We start from the raw sequence: 26,655 nt of genomic DNA, 5'->3' as shown, positions 1-26,655 counted from the left end.
CTTTCCCAGTGTGTGAAAAACAAGTAAGCATTTCTTACATGCTATTGCCCCATACAAACGCTAGCTTTGCTGTTGATAATGCTTTCCGACTGTGCTGCTGGAGAAGACTCTTAGAGTCTCTTGGACAGCAAGTAGATCAAACCAGTCAATGACTCAATGGACGTGAATTTAAGCAAACTCCAGGAGATAGTGAAGGACGGGGGAGCCTGATGTGCTGCAGTCCATGGGGTTGCCAAGAGGCAGACACGACCTAGCGACTGAACAACAGCAACAACAGAAAAACCCCACTAACAGGAAGGCATTGGACAGACAGTGTTCTGACCACAGAGTGAAATCCACAAAGCCCCCTTTCAGGGTCAATTTTCATTATCCTGCCAGTCAACTATAGACGCTGACGTTCAGAAAGATCTTAATGACCAGCCTTCACAACTCCATCCACAGGCAAGTATTAATAGAAATTGTGAACACCCACTAAATCCCAAGTTCTGGGATGGATGTGAATGACACCTCATGGGGCTCACAATCCCATCAATGATGACAACCACCTGAACAGGTAAGTACAGTGAGTGACCCGGGGCTGAGACAGAGCATTTGAGTGGAGGGGTTTCAGGTGAAGATCCACAGAGAAGGCAGAACCGAGTCTGAGCTGAGTCTTAAAAGATGAATGATGGTCAAACTTTATGGAAGAAAGCATCACAGGCAGAAACAGACTGGTGTTCAACAATCCTCCTAAGTGGCTACGACAAGAGCAATGGGGTCACAGGGGAAGAGCACCAAGGACTGAAGGCAGCTGCCAGAAGCCAGGAGGAGCAAGGAAGGCCTCTTTCTGGGTGCAGAGAAAACATGCCCTGCCAACACCTCAATTTTGGCTTTCTAACCTCCAGAACTCAGAGGAAATTGTTTCAAGCCACTCAGTTTGTGGTCCTTGGTGGCTCAATGATAAAGAATCCACCTGCAATGCAGAAGCTGCAGGAGATGCAGGTTCGATCCCTGGGTGGGGAAGAGCCCCTGAAGGAGGGCGCGGCAACCCACTCCAGTGTCCTTGCCTAGAGAATCCCATGGACACAGAAGCCTCGTGGGCTATAGTCCATAGGGTCACAAAGAATTGGATACGGCTGAAATGACTTAGCCCACAGGCACGCCAGCCACCATGGAAGTGAATACACTTCTGTGTAGTACAGAAGGATGGAGGCAGGTAGAGGGCAAGGCTGGGCTAAGGTTAACGGTGGCTGAGGCTCTGGACCAATGGCAAAAGAGAGAGGGTGAGCAGAGAGGCTGAGGAAGGAGAGGTCGGTAGGGACAGGGGTGGTAGAGAGGGTGAGCCAGCAGTAAAGACCCAGAGGACGCAGCCAGTAAAAGGAGCCTGGGTACCACAGCCACCCCAGCTCCTGCTCCTTAAGGTGTGCTACCCAGTAGATGCATTTTAGGCTGGAAACGGGTCTTTGAGAAAACTCTAAAATGAAGGATCCACAATGAAAATTGATTCAGCTCTTTGGGAAAAATCCCACCCTGGGAGAGAAACGGATGACCTTGATTTGACCTGATTGCTACTTCTTCCCAGGACAGTCAACAAGGCGACAGCTTCCTGGATGTGTGGGTGTCACTGGACTTGGGAGATAAACTGACTTCCATGTGATCAACAGTCAGGAGTGTTTGCAGTAATGCTGGGACTCATTCATGTGAGTCCCAGAGATGCAAATATGATTACCCCTGAACGCTGCTGCCACCTCCTCTGCTGAGAACTGGACACACAAGTGTTTATACCCTCTGGCCCTCCTGCCCTTTAATTAGAATGTCTGTCCTACTGGGGCCAGTAGCCTACGCAAGTCCCACGTAGATAACAGGCAATGATCACCTTGGAACCTGAGGACAGGGAGCAGCAAAAACTGGAATCTGCTTGTGTTCACACAGGTCTGGGTTAGGATGCAGGAAGATGTGGGAGAAAGGCAGGATCTTCCGGGACCTTGTCATGACAGGGGAACACACATGGCTGCTTGAGATCTCGAAGTGAGGCCCATCCTGAGAGGGGACAGTGGTCAGCATCCCTGTCCTGCTGCTGAGGTCCGAGGAGCCCTTCCCTAGGCCACATGGATTCCCCGGTGACCCAGGTCTGCTAGAACCTTGGCTTCAGTGACCACGTTCTCTGAATCAAGATCCGCAAACTGGCAGGTGTCCCTGGATAAGGCTTTGAGCACCGGCTGCAGACAAGCCCTGCAGGAGATCCCACTGAAAACCAGCAAACTGCAACCAGACGCCAGGATAGCTACTTCCAGAAGGAAGGAGGTGAAATGAACGTGCAGTTTGGAGGGCACTCAGGGTACTTCAGGCCCTTTACTGTCCCTATTAAGGGAAGCACACTAACTGAAACTGCCCACCCTGGCCAAGCACCACAGTAACCACGTGGGTGAGTTATTTTACGACAGGAGATCTTGGTAAGGAACACAGAACTAATCAGCCACTACCAACCGGAAGAGTTCAGGAAAGGTCAAAAGGAGATACCACATGTCCAACCACCTCCCAGAATCCTTCTCTCAGGAATCTATCTTGGCTGAGCAACGGATAAGCCACCAGGAAGGACCCTGAGTCAGAATGCAAGAAAACCCGGAAACTAATCCCATCACCATAAAACCGAGACTGCAAGCCACGTGGCAGAGGAGCTCTCCTGGGTTCCCTCACCCTACTCTCTACTTGGGTGCCTGTTCCCAATAGTCTCTTGCTTTGTCAGCTCGTGTGTCTCCTTGGACAGTTCACTTCTGAGTGTTAGACAAGAGCCCACTCTTGGGCCCTAGAAGGGGTCACCCGTTCCTGTAACATCCTCCTTTAAGTTCCTGCTAAGAAAGTGTAACCTGGGAAACATCCTCTCTAATAAAACAAGCAAAGCCACAAAGAACCAGCTCAGAGGAGATCACACTGTCAGCACTGGGAGGACCGTAAGCACAGAAGTGGCTGACAGCTTTATACAACACTCTGGTCCTCCTAGTCGCAGGAACTAGACAACCAGACGCATGGCATCTGTCTAGGCTGGAACACCGCGATCACCGGGAGGTTCTGAGCTAGCTGACACGGCTGATGAGAGTCCCCACCCAGGGGATGATCCAGTCACGGCTGACTGTCCCACAACAGAAAGATGCTGGCAGACCCCGCAGGTGGGGGACCTACGGGCTGTGCTCCCCTCAAGTGACAGGCTTGGCTATGGCCACATCTGCCCTGAGAGCTTGCAGCCCACTTCCAGGCCAGGGCACAAGCCCCAGTGCACTGTCACCTCCCGCAGGGTCCAACCTGGGCTGCACCTGCCATGCCTGCGATGGGAATTCTGCCTTCCAAGCTTTAAATCACTGAGCTGAATCACACCAGATAAACATCAAAGACAACCACCTGTTCTGGGTGCCTTGAAAAGCAGATTTAGATCGGGACTGAGAGCAGCTCCAGACCCACCCAGGATGCTCGGCTGGCCTACTCTTATCCAGCCTCACATCCCTTGATTTGGGTACCTCTGGCCCTAAGAAGAACTGCAGGTGCCCACACAGAAAGATCTGGAGGCCAAGGGCAACAGGCCTAGCCAATGGATCTCTGCTTACAGAGACTAATCGAGGCCAATACAGAGCAGGACAGGGAAAGAGAGTCCTGTCCACTTGCCCTTGAGTGTTAGCACAGCACACACACTGCACTAAATCACACCCATTGGTCTGTGGAGGGGACGTGCAGAATGCTGGGCTGGCTGCGGGGCGAGTCCCTGGAAAACAGACCACACACCATTCCAGTGTGGACCCACCACCAGCCACCCAGGGCCCTTGGGCAGACGGTAGAAACCAGGGTCACGTCCCGAGCTCCGGTCTGTCCGCTCTGCCTGGGAGCAGGGCTTGTGGGCAGATGCCGTGAGAGGGCAGCCTTCCCAGCTGTGGCTGCTGCCAGCAGGCAGCTGAGCAAACACAGGCTCACAGTGTCCAGCACCTTACACTCTCATTAAAGCCACTTTTAACAGGCACCGCAGGGCCAAACCACAAACGGCAGCTCTGAGCCCACCTTCCAAATTCTCCCACAGCAGAGCAGAGACTGAGCAAAACCTGACACTCTGCTCCTCAGCTCTTACTCGTTCTTACCCTTTGTTTCCTTAGGGAGTGGGGATGGGGACTACAACTATCTTTACTGAAGAGCAGTTACACAAGAAGGTATATTTATAAAAATGAGACTGCATGCGAAGCCATAACCATAAAAATCATGAACCAAGACCTCTGGTGGTCATTTAAAAACACTCCCAACTTCAAAGGTGATGGAGCCAGGCTCTCGAGACAGCTGCTGCTGGTCTTGCATATGGAAGGGAGGGGTCCACAGCCCAGCCCGACAACCAAGCCCGATCAGCAGTGTAACCACCGGTTTTGATATTATTTGACCCAGAATCACAGACATAAGATTTCCAGTGGAGCTAGATAAACCCTGAAATAACCTTAACCTCCCTAGGAGACTCTCCCTTTCTCAGCTCTAACTGGAAAGCCAAAGTGCCCATGGAGAGAAACAAGGACCCCTACTCAAGCTGAGAGAAAGGAGGCATGAGCTGGAGAGAGGACAACAGGAGCTCTGTTTCACGGGGTCAGGCTATGCTCACTGATCTGTGGTTTCCTGGGGCTTTGGGGTCAAAGGTCAACAGTATGGGGGAATGTTCCTGTCCTTAGCTCAGCCACCACAGATTGGGTGGCTTAAACAACAGAAACTTCTTTTCCTACAGATCTAGAGCCTCAAAGTCAAGTTCAAGGTCTAACCGATTCGGTTTCTGCTGCAGACTCTCCCTGGCTTTCAGACGGCTGCCTTCTCGCTACGCTCTCATATGGTCTCTCCCCAGTCCGCATGTACCAGGAGAGAATGCACACAGGGAAGATCTCTGGTGCTTCTTATAAGGACACCAATTTAGTGTCCTTATAAGACACTAAAGACAAGACCGATGACCTCCCTTAACCTCAATCACTTCTTTAGAGGTCCTAACTCCAAATACAGCCAAACTGGGGTTTAGAGCTTCAACCTATGTATTTGTATGTGTGTTCAGTTACTCAGTTGTGTCTAATTCTTTAAGACCCTTGGGACTGTAGCCCACCAGGCTCCTCTGCCCAGGGGATTTTTCAGGCACGAATACTAGAGTGGATTGCCATTTCCTCCTCCAGGGGATCTTCCCCACCTAGGGATCGAACCCGCATCTCCTGCATTGCAGGCGAATTCTTTACCATTGAGCCATCAACAAAGTCCCTCAACCTATGGATTTGGGGGTATGCAATTCAGCCTATAACATTCCATCTCTGGTTCCTCCAAATTCATGTCTTTCTTGCATGCAAAGCACATAAACACATTCATTCCACAATTCCCAAACTCTGAAATTATTCCAGCATCAACTCTAAGTGTAAAGTCCAAAATCTCATCTAATCAGATATGGATGGGACTTGAGGCAAAATTCCTCCCCAGCTGTAAACTGTGAAACCACACAAGTTATGCGTTTCCAAAATTTCATGGTGAATCAGGCACAAGAGAGACATTCCCATTCCAGAAAGACATTTCCATTCCAGAAAGATGAAACTGGAAAGAACGAAGGGGTGATGGGTCCTAAGCAAGTCCAAAATCTAGCAAGGTAAATTCCATCAGATCTTAACACTTGAGAACGATCCTTTTTAGCTTAACATTTTGTCCCTGGGGCCCACTGGGGTGGCCCATCACCCTCCTAAGGCTCTGTGGCCTGGCCCTGCCAATGGAACCAGGCCCACTGAAACCAAGGCAGGGGACCATTGTCTGAATCCAGGAAGAAGCAGCCTTGCCCCTGAGCCTGTGGAGGAGTGATGATCCTGAATCACCTTTGGAGTCATTCTCTTTTCCTGAAGGATAATGCATGTTCACGGCATTCCCTCATTTTAAAACACTTTCTCTGTTTCCTTTAGTCTCAGTTGACAGTGTTTCTACTGGCATAATCCCATCTTTATTCCTGGCTTCTGCTGAGATGACTGATTCCATCCCTGGTTCACACCTATACTAATCTCCTTATCAAATGGCTGTCAGTCACCTGTTGGTGTTCTCTTTAGTACACGCTTCCTCATTTTTTTGCAATATGGATAAGCTGAGAATCATTCAATTCTTCAAGTTCTGGTTACCTTTTGCTTAACAATTCCTTCTTCAATTCCTCTCTTTTCTTCATTTTAAAATAAGGAGTAAGGAGGACTCAAGCTGTACCTTCCACAGTTTGCTTAGAAATCTCTTCAGCTAAAAAACCCAATTTCATTGCTTGCAAGTTCTACCTTCCACAAAACACTAGAACAGAAACATAATCCCATGAAGTTCTTTGCCATTTTATTACAGAGATCACCTTTTCTTCATTGTTCAAATACATGTTCCTTGTTTTCTCATTTATAGCTATGAATTTTGGAGGGAACATAGTCTACAATAGTTCTAACACAATGCTGCAACCATGCACAATCATAATTTTCACTGTTTGAAAATCAATCCAAGAATCATTTCTTCTAATGCATGAGTGGTTCTGTGAGCGGTAACCAGACCTTTGATTAAAAGGCCCATGGTCAATGCCAATGTATAAGGTACTCTTAGTCTCAATGAATGAAACATTGAGTTAAAAAAACCCGGCTGGCTGGATTAGGCAAAATGGAGCTTCAGCAATCTGAGTATCTCACACAACAGGTCACTGTGAATAGACAAGTTTCGCAGAAGACCAAGATGAGAGGTAACTCTGCTTTTGTGGCTTCTGTGTCTTTCTCCTTGTTTATGACTATCAGCTATCACCCTCCTCTGATGTTCACATGACCTCTGTACAGCAGCTCTTTCTCTGATGTAAAATATGTTACTTCTGGACTCTGGGAGGAATTGAAGTTAATAATTAAACTTTTTAGAACTATAAGTATGTGCAGGCTCTGAAAATGAGAGCCTGAGGTTGTCTTGGGAGCCTGCCACACCATGGACCCTACTGAACCAACCCTTCCAAAAGTCCCTAACTTGTGCAGTCCTTGCTCCTTAAATCTGGGCTGGGGCTTTGACTTGCTCTAAGAAGAGAATGCAACGCAAGGTACTGGTTGAGTTCCAGGCTTAAGCCTTAACAGGCCTGAGAACTTCTGCTTAGGAGCCTGAGACGTTGCAGTACATGAATGAAGAAACTACTCCCCAGGGGGAAGGCCCTCTGGGAAAGAAGAGAACCACAGAATAACCTGGACAGGAGAGCAGCCCAATCCCAGTTGACTCACCACAGGACTGCAATCACACAGGGACCATTGGCCAGACCAGCCAAAGAACTGCCCAGCTGAGCCCTGCCCACAGAACTATGAGAAATAATAATGTTGCCAAAACTAGTAAGTTTTAGGGTAGTTTTAACAGCAACAAATAAAAGAGGTGTTCTTTGGGACATGTGACAAACAGAAAGTTAAAAAGGTTTGACCAGACAAAGGCTCAAATCTACTTGCTACTGTGGTCATAACACAGAGGTCTGCTTGTGACTGCTTGAATGAAAGAACCAATGGGGCTAAGGAATGACTGCAGAGTGGGGGCCAGGCATCTCTGACAGTGCTCTTCATCCCTTCCTGTCCAGCCCTGAAGCTATGATTTAATTGAGACAGAATAATGCGTATAAAAATAGCTAGCACTCAGCTCGGCTCACAGTAAGCACTCAAAAAGTGCTTAAAAATTTCACTCATGCATTCTTAAAGCAGCGAACATGAACACATACGTTCCTGGGCACCATGGTGAAATGCTTAAGATCATCCTGGAACCAGCCTGGGCTCAAACCCTACCTCCCACAATTACAAGCTGTATGGCCACAGACAACCTATGTAACTCCTCCAAGCCCCAGTTTCCTCATCTGAAAATGAAGAAAACACGCCTACCTTGCAGGACTGCTGTGACGATTAAGTGATTTACATGGTAAGAGTTTAGAAGGTGCCTAGCATATGGCAAGGACTACGTCACTGCTAACTGGTAAGGTTTCCACTGCTGTTGCTTTGTTCTGCCACTTGGATTCAGTCAGTCAATTGTACTAGCTGCTAGGCTCGAACAGTCACAGTGTTTACCTTTAAAGATTTCAAAACTGAGAAATCATTAATGAGGATCACTAAACATCATTTCAAGTCTCTTTTCTCCTGGGTTTCTCTCCATATATAGTCAGCTACCGACTGGGGACTTCCCTGGTGGTCCAGTGATTAGGACTCCACGCTCCCAATACGGGGGCCCAGGCTCTACCCCTGGTCAGAGAACCAGATCCCACACGCCAAAACCAAGAGTTCGAATGCCCTAAGAAAGATTCTGCATGCCACAGCTAAGAATCCTGCATGCCACAATGAAGATAAAAGATTCCTCATGCCACAATTAAGACCTGGCACAGCCAAATAAATATTTTATAGATTCTTAAAAAAAAAAAAAAAAAAGCGTTTGGTGAAATCCTGGAAAAGTGAGCAACTCACTGTGAGAATGTGGCCAGGAAAACATGTGAAGCATGTGTGTAGAATTACAATGTGCTGAAACCCCAGGATGCCGTGGAGAACGTGGGGACGGGCTGTGAGGCACAGGAACACGTTGGTTCCTTGAGGCCTCAAGTATGGCCCTAACCTATGGCTTGGGGCCCTCAACTATAAAGGGTAACACCACCACAGCACCTGCCCCCACCCGAGTGGCAGCAAGGAAGGGAAAGGGAGACATCTGAAAAGCCCCGTTAACCCCTGCAGCACTGGGCAAAGGTTAGAAGTATCTTAATCTCCTTTGGTATTTCACTTTGCACAACAGGAACCTTTTCCGTTTCTGAAAGTTTTCAAATAAGCCCCCAAAAGCCATTCCAGCCAACAAGCAAGGCTCCTAAAAGTAACTTTTATGAGAGCTAAGGAAACAGGGATTTTCTTTAAGACACTAAAGATGAGGCATTCTTCTGTTTTCAAAAATACCTCAGCTGACTCTATAAAACTGCCTGAAAACAAAGCAACAAAAGACCCTGCCATCACTCTGCTCCTCAGCCCAACAGGTCGCTGCTGGGGGAGGAACTTACATAACAGAGGGCGGACCATCCTGATTCCTGATATTGACGACCCGCTATTCTGCTCCCCAGGACCTGCTCTTTGTCTATGCCAATTCCCTTTTCCCTCCTGTCTTTTTCTACACTTTACAAAAGAGCTCAGAAGTTCTATTTCTGGCCCAGTGACTCTTCCAGCCGCTGCTGGGTTTAGACCAGATTTAGCCCAGGGCTCGGCAGGTGACAGGCGCCCTCAGGCCAGCAGGGAGAGATGGATGCCAAATCTGTCCCAGGTCTCACAGCCTGACTGTCTCATGGGCAGCCAGGCCCACCTGAGGGCTCTGTGAGTGAAGATGCCTCTCCTTCCCTGGCCATCTTTCCACCCCACAACCAGGGTCTCCACACAAGGGACAAGGGGGTCCTTATCAAAGCAGGAGAGGAGGAAAACCTATGGTCGGGAGGAGGAGTCAGAAGGAAGATACGGGGCCAGCCCAGGCCACCTTCTGTCTCCTGGGCGAGCTGGGGAAAGAGGCTTCAGGGTTAGCCAGTATGGACGGGGCAGCTGTCGGTCATGGTGAGGACAACTCTGAGGCGTCTATGATAAGCCCTGGGCCGCAGAGAACACCCAGCCTGCCTCCCGGGTGAGGGCATCTCTGGCCAGTGCACCCTGTGGTAAGGAACCAGCACCACTCACGACTGTCTGAACATACCACGGCACGCATCCTGGGGCTGTTTTATGTGTCCCCTCCCCGCTCCCACCCTGGCCCAGCATGCAGAGCAAGCAGTGTTGGAACATGGGAGCCCCTGGAGGAAGTCAGCCCCACTGCATGGACTACTTAAAGTGAGAAGTCACCCTTCCCTTTTCCACCCCTGCAGGTGGGATTCACACAGCTAGGGCTGAGCCAAAACTCAAAACCATGGCAGACTCACTATGGGCCAGTGTCCTAGCTACTGACATTGACAGAGTTCCAAATGTCACTTCTCTCTCTGTAACCAGAGCTGGATTTCTCGCCACCCTCCTGATTCGGGCTAAACCTGTCCATTCCTGAGACAGATGTGGGGTTGGGCTTTATTGCTGTCACTGTCTGAAGTGCCCTCCTCCTCTTGGGTTCCCACCCATTCCAAGGCCTGTGTCAGCAACTGTCCACTGGTCTGTCTCCAAGGAGTTTTGGGACAAAGCTTGGGAGGCAGTGACCCTGTGCCACTGGAGCTCTGCACACAGCAGACATTTAATACAAGCCTGCTGGTCATTCTCCAATGTAAAATACGGGGAAAAAAAGCTGTCTGAGATGAATAAGCAGCAGTGACTTACTTGCCTTCAGAGCCCCACGGGCACCCACAAAGGACTCAATACACCTGGCTTTGCAGCACCAAGCATGGGAATCAGACACTGATTCCCTTCAAGGACTGGTCAAGGTGGCACAGTCCTCGACTGCTAAACCACCCAGTCCTCGGGTGGTATGAGCTGAGCCACAGAAATGACAGATCCATGCCAATACCGAGATGGTTTGGCAGTATAACTGACTCCAAACCAGAGTTAGGCCACCTCCCCCAGCCCCAGCCAAAAACATGACAAAGCCCATTGTTCTGATCCCCACTAAGGTGCCCTTGCCATCTTGGCTGCTCTGCAGTATCACAGCAATGACAGCTACCATCAACAAAGCACATACCATATGCCAAGCAGATACACACATTGACATATATTGCCCGAGGAGGCAGGAGAGCCCCGTGAGAAGACAATGTCAGACATCTCAGATTGATCCCTCACCTGTAACCACCTGGGTGCCAACCGTGTGCCATGCTCTAGGTCAGGCACTGAGGATGCAAAGAGGAGTAAAATGCAGCACCTGTCCTCTGGAGCCCACAGTTGGTGGAAGAAAACAGAAGAATAGGCCAGTGATACAAAGTGAGAAATGCTACAATGAGGACATTAACTCAGGCCTGGCTTCATGGGGTCTGCTAGATTCTGCACAAAGCTAGCCATGTTCTTTTGTATTAATTACTTAAAACCCCTAAAGCCCTGTTTCCTCATCTGAAATACAGATGAGCTTTATGAAGACAATCTATATGATGTGCTTATCTCAAGGTAAATAAAAACAAAGCAGAACAAAATACTGAATACAATAAATAATGATGATCACTCTTTTTGTTAATCACAAAATAATTAGATTTTGTGTACAGATTTCAAATATGACATCTTAAAGTATTTCTAGTTTTTTCTCATGTATACATTTTCAACTCATACAAGTTTAGAGTCTCTAATCTACACCTGATTCTTTACTGGAAGGTCACTAGGGTGACCATATAATTTATTGCCCAAATCAGAAAACCTCTGAGAGTGGGGGAGAAAGGAATGATTAATAATTCCACTGGGACAACACGGTAAACCAGATGTACCATTATGAGCAAAACTGTTGATCATTCCATCATTCACAGGCTGATTTTGGGGGCAGGGTCAGCAGCCATCACTAAGGCTTCCTTTCTCCATCATTCTTAAGAGCTGTGAACAATTTTGGAAACAGGCCCAACAAAACTCCAACCTGGAAGACAGCCAGTCCCTGTGACATGCCATCCAGAATTCAGCAAAGTCAATGTACGTGAATTTCCCCCTCCACACACACATATACACACACAGCTCCTCCCAAAATCTGAAAAAAGAGAGTCAGACCCTGGTCTTGCTCTTGGCACCTGGCAACATCCCTCACTTGCTGTGGACTTAACTATCTTCTAGCAAAACAGCAGAGGTCCTTTCCGCCCCCGGAAAGGAGGAAGAGCCCCCTCACCTCAGGTGTCCCAAGCTGTAGAAGCGGGACTCGCCGTCGGTGGAGCGGACCACCTGCAGCGTGAACATGGGCTGCAGCTGTCTGAGCTCTAGCAGGACGACGGCCAGGTAGTGGATGAAGAGGAGCGCGTCCACGAGAGAGACGGCATATTGCACGATGCCCTGGTAATTTCGGTCCCGCGAGTCCAAAATGCGGACCCCGTAAAAAAGCCAATAGGAGACCACGAAGAGAAAGATGAGGACCAACAGCAGGGCACGGAACACGAAGATCCGCGGCATGTCAGCTCTCTGCTTGCGGAAAAACAGCGCCCAGGTCCCGATGAGCAGAATGAGGAGCTTGAATGCCACGGAGATGAAGAGTCCCTCGCAGATGGTGCCGCAAGGCTCCAGCTCGTCCCGCCACAAGATGGGGGGCAGCAGAATGAAGGCAATGGGGGTGAGGAAGACCAGGAGTCCGAGCACCGCAGCCACGGTGAGCCCCAGGTAGCGCCTACAGTCCAGCCCCACGCTGTCCTCCATGTCCTTGCTGATGCGGGCAATGTCCTCCTGTGAGATGCTGTGCTCCGAGGTGCCAGTGATGGCTGTGGTGGTCTCGCCCCAGTTGTCATCCTGATGGGGAGAGAACAGTGAGGACCGACAGCCACATGGCACACTGCAGGTTAAAGCCACAAAGCCCACAGAAGCATGGGGGACAGGAGGGCCCACCTTCTTCGACCACAATCCACATGTGTGGGCTTCCTGGGAAATGAAGCTGATACACACATAGGCTTTCCGGGAAATGAAGGCTTAACTCTTTAAATAGAGGAATGTTTTAACTATGACAATTTTTCTTGAAGTTTTGCAAACTATACCATATATTTACCTTTTCCAACAGAAAAAAAACATAACCTGTTTGTTGGGTGATTTATTATTACAACAGTGACTATCACCCACTGTGTTGGAATTCCTGAGAGGCTCGGTGATAGACAATCTGCTGTTAGAAAATTGTGTGCAAGTTCACCTACAGCCCAAGGAGAAGACCTTCTGCATTTCCTTCTTGATTCACGACTGGGCTATAAAGGCTTACAAAGTCTATCTCTCAGAAGTGGGGAGTAATAGTAGTCTGTGCCCTCTAGGAGTTCTGAGGAGTGGAGATCTTGCACAGGAGGGAACTTACATGGTTATGTACCAATCAAAGCCCGCCTATAGTTGGTACACACATTTTTTTAAACCTCCATAATGTCTTTAAGACCCATTTAGTAGGTATCAAGCACTCTCTGATATTTCTCATTGAACAAGCAAAACAGATTCTAGTATCGATGGCCCAGACAGCTCAAAAATTCCTTCTTAAACATGAGTTCCTGTGACAAATTGAGCATCAAAGGTATAAAAATACTGAGACTGAGACTTCCCTGGTGGTCCAGTGGCTAAGACTCTACGCTCCCAATGCAGGAGGCCCAGGTTCGATCCCTGGTCAGGAAACTAGATCCCACACGCCACAACTAAAGATCATGCCGGCCGCGGCAAAGACGGAAGATCCGTGTGCTGCGACTAAGACCCAGTGCAGCCAAATAAGTACATAAATAAAAATAAACTTTACAAAATACCAAGATTACTAGAATGTGTGTCTTTTACTATCTTGCTTTCGCTTGCTTTTTAGAGTCTGTGGTTGTTTGGAGCAATTGTCTCCTCACTTAACATGATCCAGTTGTCAGGGTTTTAAACAGTTTTGCTATTTCTCTGGCAACGATGACTCCATTCCAAAGCAACAACAGAGCAAGAAGACAATGAAAAGCCACACTGGGTCCAAAGGGGTTTGCCTCAGAAATTTGTGTATATGATTTAAATTGGAAAAAACAGTCAGATATGGTGGTAAGCTGGGTGAAATTAATGCCTAAGATTCCAATTTCAAAAAATCTAGTCTAAGTTAATAGCTGAATCGGCAAGCTAGAGATCTCACAGCTAAATGATAACCTCAAATCTAGCAACAATAAATAAATATGATTCATGAGATGCATAGGCTGCAGAAAGAAGCAGTAGCAGTGTCAATAAAGATCTGAACCTATGAACAGATAGTTCTTTGCCTCAGAAAGTTACAAGTATCATGTACTAAGAGAGAAGTTGTCATTTAAGATAACAGCCAGAAGCAACCACTGTTCTCTCATTGCTGGTGGAAGTACAGGTGGTACAATCACTCTTGAAAACTGGTCTGGTAGTCTCATACAAACGTGACTTTACACTTAACTGGACAGCCCCAGTAATTCCACTTCCAAGCTTTTACCCCAAATAAATGAAAACATATGTCCACAAAAAGGTTTGCACAAGAATGTTCTTAATAGTTTTATTTTCATAATAGCCCAAAATGATGCAACTCAAATGTGTATCCATAGGAAGAAGAATGGATAACAAATTGTGGTATATGCATACACTAGAACACTCTTGCTGAAATATAGCAAAACATGGATAAATCTCACAGTTATGATGCTGAGTGAAAAAAGGTCCAAAACAAAAAAATATGATTCCAATTACATTAAATTCTAAAACAGGCAAAACTAATCTATAGTGATTGAATGAAAGCAAGGCTTGCCTTAGAGGGGGCTGGGGGCAGGGATTGACTGGGAAAACATAAGAGAACTTTCTAGAGTGATAGAAATATACATTTTAATAGCAGTGCGGGTTATATGGACTTATTCAGCTGTTACAACTTCTTGAATTATACACTTAAGATCTGTTCATATCTCTGGGTAAATTTACTTCAATTCTGTAAAAAGAAAAAAATCACAAGCATGGGAAGAAATGGCTACACATTCAAAGACGGACAACTTGCTTTAACCTAAGGTGAGTCTGTTGTTGTTTAGTTGCGACCCCATAGACTGTAGCCCACCAGGCTCCTCTGTCCATGGGATTTTCCAGCAAGAATACTAGAGTGGGTTGCCATTTCCTTCTCCAGGGGATATTCCTGACCCAGGGATCAAACCTGCATCTCCTGCATTGCAGGTGAGTTCTTTACCACTGAGCCACCTGGGAAGCCAACAGTTTAGTACAATACGTTATTTTGTTACACTCTTAGTGACAGCAAACATTGGATCCCATGTTTTGCACTGGGCCTAATATTCAGTTGATGATGAGTAATGAAATAATTATCACTAGTGTTGTGGTTATTTGGCTGATATTGCTGATTTGGTTACTCATCCTTTTTCCTGCCGAAGAGTTGCTAACTAAATCCCCTGTCCATTTTAATAATGTGTGCACACTTGTGCCCCAAAATGAAGATGTCCAAGGTCTTCCCAAGCTTGAGGTTCTCAGAATAGAAAGGATCTCAGACCCTCTAATTCAATCCCCTAGATTTTCAGTGAAGAAAATGAGGCCCAGAACGGTTGGACATGCCCAAAGTCACATAGGTGCTGAGAAGTACAGCCTCCAAATGTCCACTTCAGTGCTTTTCCCTGAATGTAACTTTAGAGTCAGCTACAAGATGTAGACATGACAAATGAACTGCCTTCACAGTAGACCACCAGCACCCGTGAATTCATCCAAGAAGAAACTGACCCCTGTAGCACTTAAGGGTGGTCCAATCTTAAGACTAGCCTAATCCATTCAACCATTCCTCTGGCCCTCTGGCTCTCCATCCCTATGACTGTCCCAGAGCCAAGGCAGGAAGTGCAACAGTCAGGACTAAAGTCATTTACTTATCACTGAACAAACGTCACATTCAACCACAACTGCAGCTTTGGCTTCTAACAGCATCTCGTGTGCTCTGAAGAATTCCAATTTCAGTCCATATATCTGCTTACCAATGCATATCTGTCTGTACTTGTAAGAACGTACAGATATATGCTTATCTGTATCTTGCTGTGCAGGCACCCATTCGTTTACTTGGGGCCAAAGCTGGTCATGCATATACTTCAGGAGAGTATGCAAACATGTTTCTGAGTATAACTCAGATGTTTATTTAAATCAACTGGACTGTGAGACCGGAGAAGGCAATGGCAACCCACTCCAGTACTCTTGGCTGGAAAATCCCATGGACAGAGGAGCCTGGTAGGCTATAGTCCATGGGGTCGCTAAGAGTCAGACACGACTGAGCGACTTCACTTTGACTTTTCACTTTCATGCATTGGAGAAAGAAATGGCAACCCACTCCAGCATTCTTGCCTGGAGAATCCCAGGGACGGGGGAGCCTGGTGGGCTGCCGTCTCTGGGGTCACACAGAGTCGGACACGACTGAAGCGACTTAGCAGCAGCAGCAGCAGCAGGACTGTGAGACAGTTGGAACCCAGAGAGAAGAACACAATGTTTTCTTTTTAAAAATTAATAAATAGACAATACTTTAAAAGTGGGTGATTTGGGGACTTCCCTGGCAGTCCAGTAGGTAAGACCTCGCCTTCTAACACAAGAGGTACAGCTTTGACCCCTGTTTTGGTAGCTAGGATCCCATATGCCTTGCAGCCGAAAAACCAAAACATAAAACAGAAACAGCATCAAGACAAATTCAATAAAAAAAACTTTAAAAATAGTCCACATCAGAAAAAAAAATCTTAAAAATTAGGTGATTTCACATTAAATCCTAATTTCCAGCTTTTCTTAAATATTGCAAGACCCGGGAACACTGAATTCCTGCATTCTTGCACAGTAATAAGCATTCACAGCTGAGAAGCTGCCACTCCTTTGACAGAAGAAACATTCTCCAGGTGCCAGACTCCATCACTCCATGCTACAGCCCTGACGTTGATATACCACACAGATTGCTATTTATCCCCAAGCTAGCCTGATATATTCTTGCTCTTCTGTGTAACCCAGGGCCTATTTCACTCACTTCTATTTCCCTAACAGGCATCTAAGTGTGTGGCCTCTGGGTTGGTGAGGCTCCATCTGGGCTGTCCTAACTTCTCTGCTCCTCTTCCCAACATGACTTAGGGGCTCTGGAGAGCGAGCTTCCTTCTCTTCTATACTGTTCTGCTTTGCAATGAGTCTCCAGAGCCCACAGCCTGCAACTTTGCCATCTCCGTCCTGTCATCGGCCCTTGCTGGCTTCTTTTCAACACCATTCCAAGCAAGCCAACCAATCACACTTCAGAATAATCCTCAAGCTGGCCAATAGCAGGACAGGCTGTTCTTAGACCAACAAGAAACCACGGGACATAGATAAACTAATTAACATGCTAGAAAAATAAAGATAAAAACCCAAGAGAACCTGTGGCAACAAGACTTAGGAAAACATTTACAGAAAAGAAGCCTGATCAAGTGGCAGTGTACTTACAGACTGCCTTTGATCCTTACCTGAGCTTCCTCTGTCCGAGCAGAATCATTTGCCAACAGGGGCTCTCCAGTGGGAGCTTGAATGGTGACAGATTTTTCTGACCCTCTGCCATCTTTATTCCGGGGTGACTTGTGCCTCTCTCTATTTCTTTCCCTGAAAAAACACGAAAGATAATCAACTAGCACATTTATATCACATTAATTAACCCTCATCAAAACATGTTATGAATTTCATCTTGAATTTACGAAAATTCTGCAGATACACACACACACACACACATACTGTGCCAATCCCCACCCACTGCCACCCCCACTGTGAGGAATAAGTTGATCTTTATTCCCTACTTAACTATTTTCTTTCTGGCACTCTAAGACCCAAAACAAAGACTGTCACTCCTTCTCTCTCAACAGTGGTCATATTTTTTCAAAGTCTAATATTGTGAATTTTAGAATTTCTGTAGATAAGGCACATTTCACGGTAAGATTACTGATTTGATTTGATTATAATTTGCCTAAACTTATTTTCTAGGACATTATTTTATTGGGACAACACAGCAAAATACCTAAGCTTCGGTCTGCCCAAAAAAATCTGGGACACACTGTCAACCCTACACCTTTGGACAAGAGAAGAAAGGAGATTCTAAACCAAGAGAATCACTTATTTCTCTTTCCTACAAATTCAAAACTAAAAGTCATTCTCATAGGTTCTAGATGGACTCAAGGCACCTACAGAAACAGACAAAAGCCGGGACAAATGACACCAAGAGGTACACACATGAGCGTGTGTGTGTGTGTGTGTGTGTGTGTGTGTGTGTGTGTGTGCGCGTGTGTGTGTGTGTGTGTGCATGCACCTTTTCTCTAAGGAAAGCAGGCTGCTGCATCATTTTACCCCAGATGAACTTCCTGCGTGGTCTTCTAGGGTGACTAGGAAAGCACTCTGCTGTGGGTCAATGCTGAAATTACGAAAGGAATTAACCACTGTGCAAGTCATGACCTGGGCACTAACCATCGATGAAGACTGGTACCCCCAAGCCCAACTGTGAATGGTCCACCCAGGAACCCCACCAAAGGAGCCCCTCAGTGACCAAGAACAAGCTCCCTCGACTTCTGTCCTACGGGTCACCCTGACGTCAGTCCCCCGTTCTTTACCCGGGTGTCGTCCTCCCCAAGGTTTCCGGGGAGAACAGGAGTATCGCACACACACTGCAGAGACGCACAGTCAGATTTTGGTTCTGTCCTACGTGATGCGCGAGCTTGCACAAGTTCAACCTGCCAACGAAGGAAAGTGTCTCACGAGTGGCTCAAAGCGTAAAGTCACGAGCCCCGGCAGTCGGTGACCTTGAAGACCTTGAAGGGAGTTCAGGGCAGAAAGTAGGAATGAGACCATCTATCCTCTGGGAAAACTGGCAGAACAGGACTTCAGACAAGATATTTTCAGGAGAAAGTTTTATGAACCCAATTTCTCACATCTTTTCATACTTAGAAAAGCACTAAAATCATTAAGAGATCATTTGCTCCTCATGACTAGCAGCAACCTTCTACCAAGATGTGGGCTTAATTGCATGGACCCCCTTCGTCAAGTCATATACATGCTCACCCCCCAGCCCCCACCACCTCTTCGGAGCAGTTCCTCAGAGCTGTCTGAGATGCTGTCTTCTGTGCGTTAGTTCTCAGGAAGCCCCAAATAAAAGTGAACTCATAGCCCCCATGCTGTGTGTTTTAATCAACAAACCTCTGAAAACCTCAGTTTTACCATCTATGAAATGGGGATAATAATCACACCACATAGATACTGGGATGTGAAATAATACATAGTAGCAATAATATTAACAAAAGCTATAATTATTGCTGTTACCATCAGCACTTGGCAAAGAATGGTGACTTGATTTGGTGAAGCAGAATATGCATTCCTTGGAGAAAGATGAAAAAGAAGCTTTTAACATACAATCAACCCCTCTTACCTTGCACAGTCTTTCTCCTATTAACCTACTTAGCTAACAGAATCACATGCAGACTTCCTGTGGTCAGACTTCTGCCTTATCCATACCTCCCTGGGATAAGCCCTGGTTAATTCCTTGGAAGGGGAGGGAGGCTCCAGCCGTCCCAGAGACGCTTTCAGTGACAGCATCTCTAATCCCTAAGGCATAATCTATCATTACTGCTGCTGCTGCTGCTAAGTCGCTTCAGTCGTGTCCGACTCTGTGCGACCCCATAGACAGCAGTCCACCAGGCTCCCCCGTCCCTGGGATTCTCCAGGCAAGAACACTGGAGTGGGTTGCCATTTCCTTCTCCAAATCTATCATTACAATCTACTGCTAAATAAGAGTCCAGAAAGAGATGTGTTCTCATCAACACTGATGTTTTATTTTAACTGGGCAACTAGGGAAATGGCTAAGAGATTTTGTTTGTTTATCCAGAGATGTGTCTCACTGATAATCACTCTGCTCCCCACCCCAATGCGCAGAGCACTTTCTCAGTCATGTCAAACTCTTATGGCCCTATGGACTGTAACCCACCAGGCTCTTCTGTCCATGGAATTCTCCAGGCAAGAATACTGGAGTGGGTTGCCATTTCCTATTCCAGGGGATCTTCCCGACCCAGGGATCGACCCATGTCTCCTGCGTCTCCTGCAATGGCAGGTGGATTCTTTACCACTGCGCCACCCAGAGACCCCAAAGAGTACCTTACCAAGTGCTTTATTATATGAAACTTGTTCAATCCCAATAATAACTCTATGTGGTATTATTGTTCCCATCTTATATATGAGGAAACTGAGGCTTATGGAGGTTGAGTGACTCCCCAGAGTTAGAATAAGGGGCAGAGTAGGGTGTGGACCCACTCTCTTGATTCAGACCCACTATGCTGTACCATTTGAAGAGCAAATGGAAGATTTTGTAGCCTAAGTATTCCTAATGCTCATTCTCACACCCTGAACTTGAACTACCAGAACTGCGGAATCTGCCTTTGAAGCTACTTCTAGAAGTCATGACTGGACCCTGACCTTGGAGAACACAAAGCAGTGTGCCCAACACTCTGGCCTGCCAAAGACAACCACTTCAAAAGGACTCACAGTGAGAAACAATAAGCGATTTGGGAGCGATTTCCCATGTGTCTGGTCAGTCTTAGAATGAGCTGTTTAGACTAAGTCCGGAATCACTGCTCCCCAGGGCCCCACCTCAGCCAGGCCAGACCGAGGCACCTCCTCTCCTCCCTCTGTCCCCACTTTCCCCAACTGCTCTCACATCTATCACTGTCCTGCCATTTGCCAAGTCACGTGCCCCCCTGACCCATCGATCTATTCACTGGGCCCACAGGTCAAATCCTGTGACAGCACAAATTCCACCGGCAATCAAAATTCTTTCACTGTGTGCCAATTCCTGCAGCCTGAACACTACTAGGGCCAGAAACAGGCAGGGAACCACTCAGGGTTGGAAACAGCCTCCTGGGGGCCAGCCATCCCTCGACCTGACCCCAGTGGGCCTAGTCTGGTTTTTAAAGGGCCCAACAGTTCCCAAAGGAGAAGCAATCTCTACAATTCCCCTGGCAACAGCAGAGCTAAACCAGATAGCAACTATTACCTGATAACCCCCGGAAGGTTTCTCATCCTCCAAGACCGAAACCCTAAACCAGCGCTTTTCAAGATTTGAATGTACAGACAAGCCACCTGAGGTGCAGATTAAGTACAGATTCGCTGGCCCCACCCCCAGAGAAATAGTCTGGAGCAGAGAGACAACAGGAATCTGCCCTTTTCATCAGCACCCCCAATTGATTAGGATGCAAGAAACTGCTCAAGGTTCTCCCACCCAAATGCTGCTCAGGGAGGAGGTAGGTGGGATAACTTGGAAATCGCCCTGTTTGTGAAATGCCCTGTATACGGCGAGGGCCTGATAATGGGAGCCGTGTGAGTGCAAATGCTTAGCTATACAGTGTACAGTGTGGCTTCTACAATAAAACAGCATTAAGTGGATGAGGCTGGGAGTGGGACTCAGGACACTCTGCACTGGGTGCAGAGCCAAGAGCTTTCCATATGCTGTCAAGTAAGGGGCCAATGGAAAGCTGACCCTATCAACTCAACGTGGGCTGCGCATCATGCTGGTCCTTGTTGAGGGAGCAAGACCTGTTGCACAGCTTTTGTAAAAATCACTGGTCCTGAATGACTGCTCTGGGAAGGTGCCTGAGCCTGGACTACGTAGAGAAGTCCAGCAAAAATGCTGCCATACAGCACTTTCCAGAATGCAGAGCTATGAGCCCAGTATGGCTGCCTCACTGCACTGGTACCCAAACGTTCATCCCCAGAGTGTTAACTGCTGTGATGTCAAGGACGTGCCAAGTACCTATGGGAGAGCCCCCCCTCCACACAGTGGTGAAGACCATCAGTTCACCATGTCTAAAAGAAACAGGAGACAAGGGGTAGGCTACCAAACCACTGAAAGGGTCTTTCAAACACAACAGCACCGGGTGTCTTTCCAGCTCCACCTGAATTGTCTTGATCATCTACACACCTTTGCTGGGCACGTGTGTCAGCCACAGGAATCCTTGTATCTTTATCTCTGAGCCTGTCTCCATGGAGCATCTGCCTGTACTGAGTAAAGATAAGTCAGGTTTGGGGGGGCAAGCAATAACACGTTGGAGGCCGGGCATCTGTCTGTACCTGCAGGTGTGTGCGTGTGCACATGTGTTTAGGCGATCCTAGAGCTGAGCTCTGGGAGGGTGCTGTAAAGTCTCTCTCACTCCAGTCAGAATCCCCACTGAGCCCCAGACCATTCCCACTTACGATCGGCATTTCCTGGGAAGATGATTTGGCTCTATTTCTGGTGTTTGTCTATTTCTATTTGGGGGAAAGCCGGCCGCACCGGTTACTCCTCCCTTTCCTTCTCTACCACCACCCACTACCTGTCCTTTCTCTCCACCGACTGCAGGGCCTGGCTGTCTGCTTCCTCTCGGGTGGGAGGGCTGGGCACGGCACAGACTGACTCTGAAGCGGCCTCGGAACAAAAGGACCACTCCCCCTATGCTCTGGCAGCCTCTTTTGGACAATGCATTTTACACATCAGGCCCAGGGCTGACCCTCCAGGCCTTTTTTCCCTACCAGTTATTCCTGCTGCTCCCCACTGTGCACGGCCCAGGGAGAAAAGCATGGCTTGCAAAGGAGCAAGAAATGGGGCCTGAAACCTGAGAGTCCCAACCAACCTCATAACTTCAGGCAAATAATGCTCTCTCTCTGCATCTCAGTGTTATCACCTGTTGAACGGGGGTCCCCCTCCCACTGTTTAAGGGCTGCTGTGAGGATGGGCGACCATGACCCAGGATCTTAACAGGCACTCTCAGAGTGGTCGTGAACAGCACTGGAAGCTGCTGCACTGAGCTCAAGGAACTGGTGCTCTAAACCCGAGGGTTAGGTGAGGTTGGCTGGAGCCTGCGTCATCTTCCCAGCAGGTTAACTGGATACCCTCTGGAGAAGGCAGGTATCAAAAAACCAGACCACTAGCTTCTTTGTTGGAAAAAGTCATCTGTCATCTGCTTGGAACTCTGCCAGTACTCCACAGATGATCTCAGTGTCATCAAGCATATCAAGTTCGCTGCCCTTCATTATTCCTCTCTGAGACTTCTACGAAGAATCCCAGAGAGCACAGTCCCTCTCCTTTCCTACTCTGCCATTCAAATCGCTGAGCAAGGCAGCCTTCACAGGGATACTCCCCGCTGATACACTACCCTCTGCTGGGTCCAGGGCACGCCTTTGGAGGGCTACTATGACTGTTCAATACCATTTACACCCAGACAAAGGACCCCTGACACCTATCTACGGATTACAACCTCCACCCCACAGTCACCATGCCCTGTCATGGGAGTCATCTCAGCAGCTGCTGTTTTTCTAAAGACACCAGGGAGCGCATCTATGTATCTCCAGTGGTCATCTCTCACCCAGAGCCCTCCTGAGTAGGCATTCAGCAACATCCCTGATTAAAGTATTAAAGGTCTCAGATTGTATTATCATTCGCCTAGCGCTTTCTGCAGGGGTCCAAGAAGGTACTCAGAGTTCTGTGTGCTGTTTTCATGGAAAGTTATAGTCTCTTAAAGTTACCACAAGAGCACTACAGTATCAATTTCTGGGGGCCCCAAGGGGTGAGGGAACACAGAGCAATGAGTGTTGGGAGGGGACATGAGTGCAGGTGAAGGAGGCCAGAGACGGCTTCTCCTCGGAACCCTGCAAGACATCCCTGCTTTACCCATCTCCAAGCACCCAGAGAACCCCCGATTCCCACTCCGCTCCTCACAGTGCAGGACGGGGAAGCTTGGCGCACTGACAGGGGAACTGCTTTTCCCGGTTAAGTTCAGAGATTGGATATTTTTAAACAGCTGTTTCTGGTATTTTAGAACGAATCTGATATGTTTACCCACTGATTGAAATTGGTGATTAAATTTTTCTCACCAGAGGGTTCCTGACTTTCCCAGGATCTGGGCTCTGGCCTCACTCAGCCGCACTTCTTTCTGTTTCCCGTGCTGACTAGAAAGTCTTGCCTGGGTTCCAGCACAAGCTCATTTACTTCTTTTCCCCAGATTGTTATGATTGTAAGAGCAATACATGAAATTTAGAAAATAATGAAAGTTTAAAACACACACAAAAACTGTTACCATTCACCATATCATAAGAATATATACCTATTATAATGTGCAAAGTTTTGAATCTTGGTTTTTAGTAACATGGCCTCATATAGATTTTCTCATGTCATTAATCTTCAAAGGTCTTTTACATTTTTATTCTATTTGTATTTTTAATCACAAAATGTATCTACTTTTAAAAGATTGAACAAGTGTAGAAAGATAAAGCATCTAAGTGACCATCGGTCACCATCCTTCCCTGTGGAGGACCAGTTGGGGCAGCTTGGACACTATCCTTCCAGACCTCTTTCTGCGTGTGTAGATCCATATGGACTCACAAATAAATAAGTCAATTAGATATATGTGGCATACTGCTACTTCACAAAACAAAATCCTGCTCTGCGCTTAGCTGCCTGTAAGGGGAACTGCTCAGTCAGGGAAACACCACTACAATCACCATTCCCAGCTCTTCCCTGGGTCTGTGGACTGGGGTCAACTGGGGCCTTCAAATGTGGTGCTGAAATGCCAGGGCCATTGACAGCATAAATCCAGGCACTGGTGAGTGGCCTACGATGTGCTGTGTTAAATGCTCCAGAGGCATCATCCCATTTAATCCTCCCAACAGGCCTGTGAGGAGGGTACTGTTCTCCCCATTTGACAGATGAGGGCTCTAAGTAACAGGCAGCACTGCAACTGCATCAACCGCACTCTTCACTGGCCTGGCACTACCTTTTCATTCACTCATTTCCTCACCATTCTGCAGGTCTGTAACACGGCAGGCCCCAGGAACACCAGTGCAGACCTGTTCATTCTGTACAGAGGAGGGGAAATCTGGCCCCCCCCATTACCCAGGTCAGATGTCCAAAACCCAGGCCTGTTCACTGGGAAGACGAGTCAGAGACAGAGAAATACGTGAGGCACCAGGCCAAGCCTGCCAACCTGCCACTTCAGTGGATAAACCCCACAAGCAAGGGCCTAATGGACCATGAGTCAGCAGCTCTGGGTAAGAAGCGACAAATTAACACTTTTTCTTTTTTTTAATAAAACTTTCACTTAGATTCTTGGTAAAGCTTTTGGGAGAACTGTCATCTTGGATAAGTACTTAGAAATGAAAAACATTTCCACTGAAGGGAGCAACTTTAATTTAAAATCAATTGTGAGAAGTGAAGGTCATCAACGGTAATGGTGGCTATAAAATGTAAATTGGCGGTGTAGTTCCTCCCAACACATGTTAAAAGGTTCTGAAAGCTCAGCTTCTCATGCACCAGTGGACTGAAACTCCAGTGCTGGCTGCCCCCCAGGGGGATTGGGAAAGTGAGTCCAGGAAGCCTGAGAAACCTGCAAATTCCGCCCCCAGAGGAAAAGTGGAACAAGCAAGAGCTTACATACCCTTGTCTGTGAGATTTTTTCGAATGACTTGAATAGTAAGAATATCCAGAATACGTGGATTCGGTATCCATAGCAATGGAGGGCTCGCTCTCGCTGCGGGAGCAGGTACTGTTTCTCCTTAGAGGTAGAGAGAATTTCACCTACTGGACTCCTCAGACCTCAAAGGGCCTGGGAATCAAGGAGTCACTCTTCGACTGGAACAAATTCTGGGAAAATGAGAGAAACAAACAGAAAAGGTATCAACCTTCAAAGCCAACCTCAAGGAAGTTCAATTGGAAGATAAATAACAGTGGCAATCTCCACTCTGGGATCTCTGTTATGGAACACGTGAGCAAGTGTGAGGCTCCAGGGTGTTAAATGCTCTGCTCAGGTGTCTAGGAGGGGGACAGGTGGGTGGGGGCAAGCCACACCCCACTGCAGCAGCAGCAAACCGGAAGTGGGAGAGACCTGGCCCTGGGCCATCAGACCGGACACAGCCCGGTCTGCCGGGCTTCCAGGCCTGAGACACCCTGTCCAGCCCCCACTGTCAGTGTGGCCATTACAAAACAACACCCAGGGAAGCAGCCTGTAAGCCATTTGCTCACAGTTTCCGAAAGCCAATGGAAAAAAAAAAAAAGTTCTCAATTCTTTAATCCAGGAATGCAAACTTCTAGAATTTCTCTTTTTAAAAGAAAAACTATTATTAGCACATTGCCTATAATAGTGAAAAGCTAGAAACACTCTCAATGCTCCCCAGAAGGAGGAACTGGTAAGGGAAACACGATTCATTCACCCAAAGAGGTATCATTGTTGCTGTTTAGTCGATAAGTCATATCCGACTCTTCTGTGACTCCATGGACCACAGCCCCCCAGGCTCCTCTGTCCAATACATTTCCCAGGAAAGCCTACTGGAGTGGGTTGCCGTTTCCTTCTCCAGGGAATCTTTCCAATCCAGGAAACAAACCCTCATCTCCTGCACTGGCAGGCGGATTCTTTACCAGTGAAACCCCAAGGAAGCCCAAAGAAATATCATAAAGCTGTTTAAAATGATAATTACAAAGAATGGAAGTTTGTATGATCTAGTGATAAATTTTAAAAGCAGGCTACAGGACTTCCCTAGTGGTACAGTGGCTAGGACTCCACACTCCCAACACAGGAGGCCCAGGTTCACTCCCTGGTTGGGAAACTAAGATCCCACATACCGCAATTAAAGATCCCATGTGCCACAAATGAGACTCAATGCAGCCAAAGAAATACATTAAAAAAAAAAAAAAAAAAAAAGCAGGCTACATATAGCATTGTAGACAGACTTTGAAATCTACACTTCAGTTACAATTACAGAGGATGAGATGGTTAGACAGCATCACTGACTCAATGAACATGAACTTGAGCAAACTCCAGGAGAGAGTGAAGGACAGAGAAGCCTGGTATGCTGCAGTCCATGGGGGTCACAAAGAGTCGGACACGATGGAGCGACTGGATGACAACAAGACTGCTTGTGTAAGGACGAGGATGAGGGAACATCAGAAAACGAAAGCAGGTGGTTTGTTTGTTGCAGGCTCCTGGGTCTTTTGCCACACTTTCATTAGACACTGCTATGCAATAAAAATAAATTGGAAACATTTCCAAGTACATTCCTGAGCCCCACATGTTAAAAACCTTTACTTTAAGACAAAAAGGAGCTCTACACCCCTCAT

General features: G+C 47.3%; 1 protein-coding gene across 8 annotated transcripts in view; it reads right to left on the bottom strand.

The window, feature by feature from the left end:
- VANGL1 (VANGL planar cell polarity protein 1) overlaps positions 1-26,655 on the bottom strand; it is a 55,786-nt gene that overhangs the window by 19,275 nt on the left and 9,856 nt on the right. For 4 of the 8 annotated variants that reach the window (XM_086394485.1, XM_086394482.1, XM_086394483.1 and 1 more), the window contains 3 exons: positions 24,980-25,185; positions 17,012-17,144; positions 11,755-12,362 (listed from right to left, as the gene is read on the bottom strand). In XM_086394485.1, coding sequence (XP_086250611.1) covers positions 11,755-12,362; positions 17,012-17,144; positions 24,980-25,050 — 812 coding nt within the window. In that variant the 5' untranslated portion in view covers positions 25,051-25,185. Of the gene's footprint in view, positions 1-11,754; positions 12,363-17,011; positions 17,145-21,492; positions 21,573-24,979; positions 25,186-26,655 lie in introns of those variants that run through there. The other 4 variants (XM_086394479.1, XM_086394481.1, XM_086394480.1 and 1 more) reach the window with 2 other exon arrangements.

This window comes from Bos grunniens, chromosome 3, assembly GCF_055505025.1.
Source record: "Bos grunniens cultivar Pamir isolate PY7600 chromosome 3, Bosgru_T2T1.0, whole genome shotgun sequence".
Classification (NCBI taxonomy): Eukaryota; Metazoa; Chordata; class Mammalia; order Artiodactyla; family Bovidae; genus Bos; species Bos grunniens.
The sequence above is the reverse complement of the archived record's forward strand: the minus strand, read 5'-3'. Positions and strand labels throughout refer to the sequence as shown.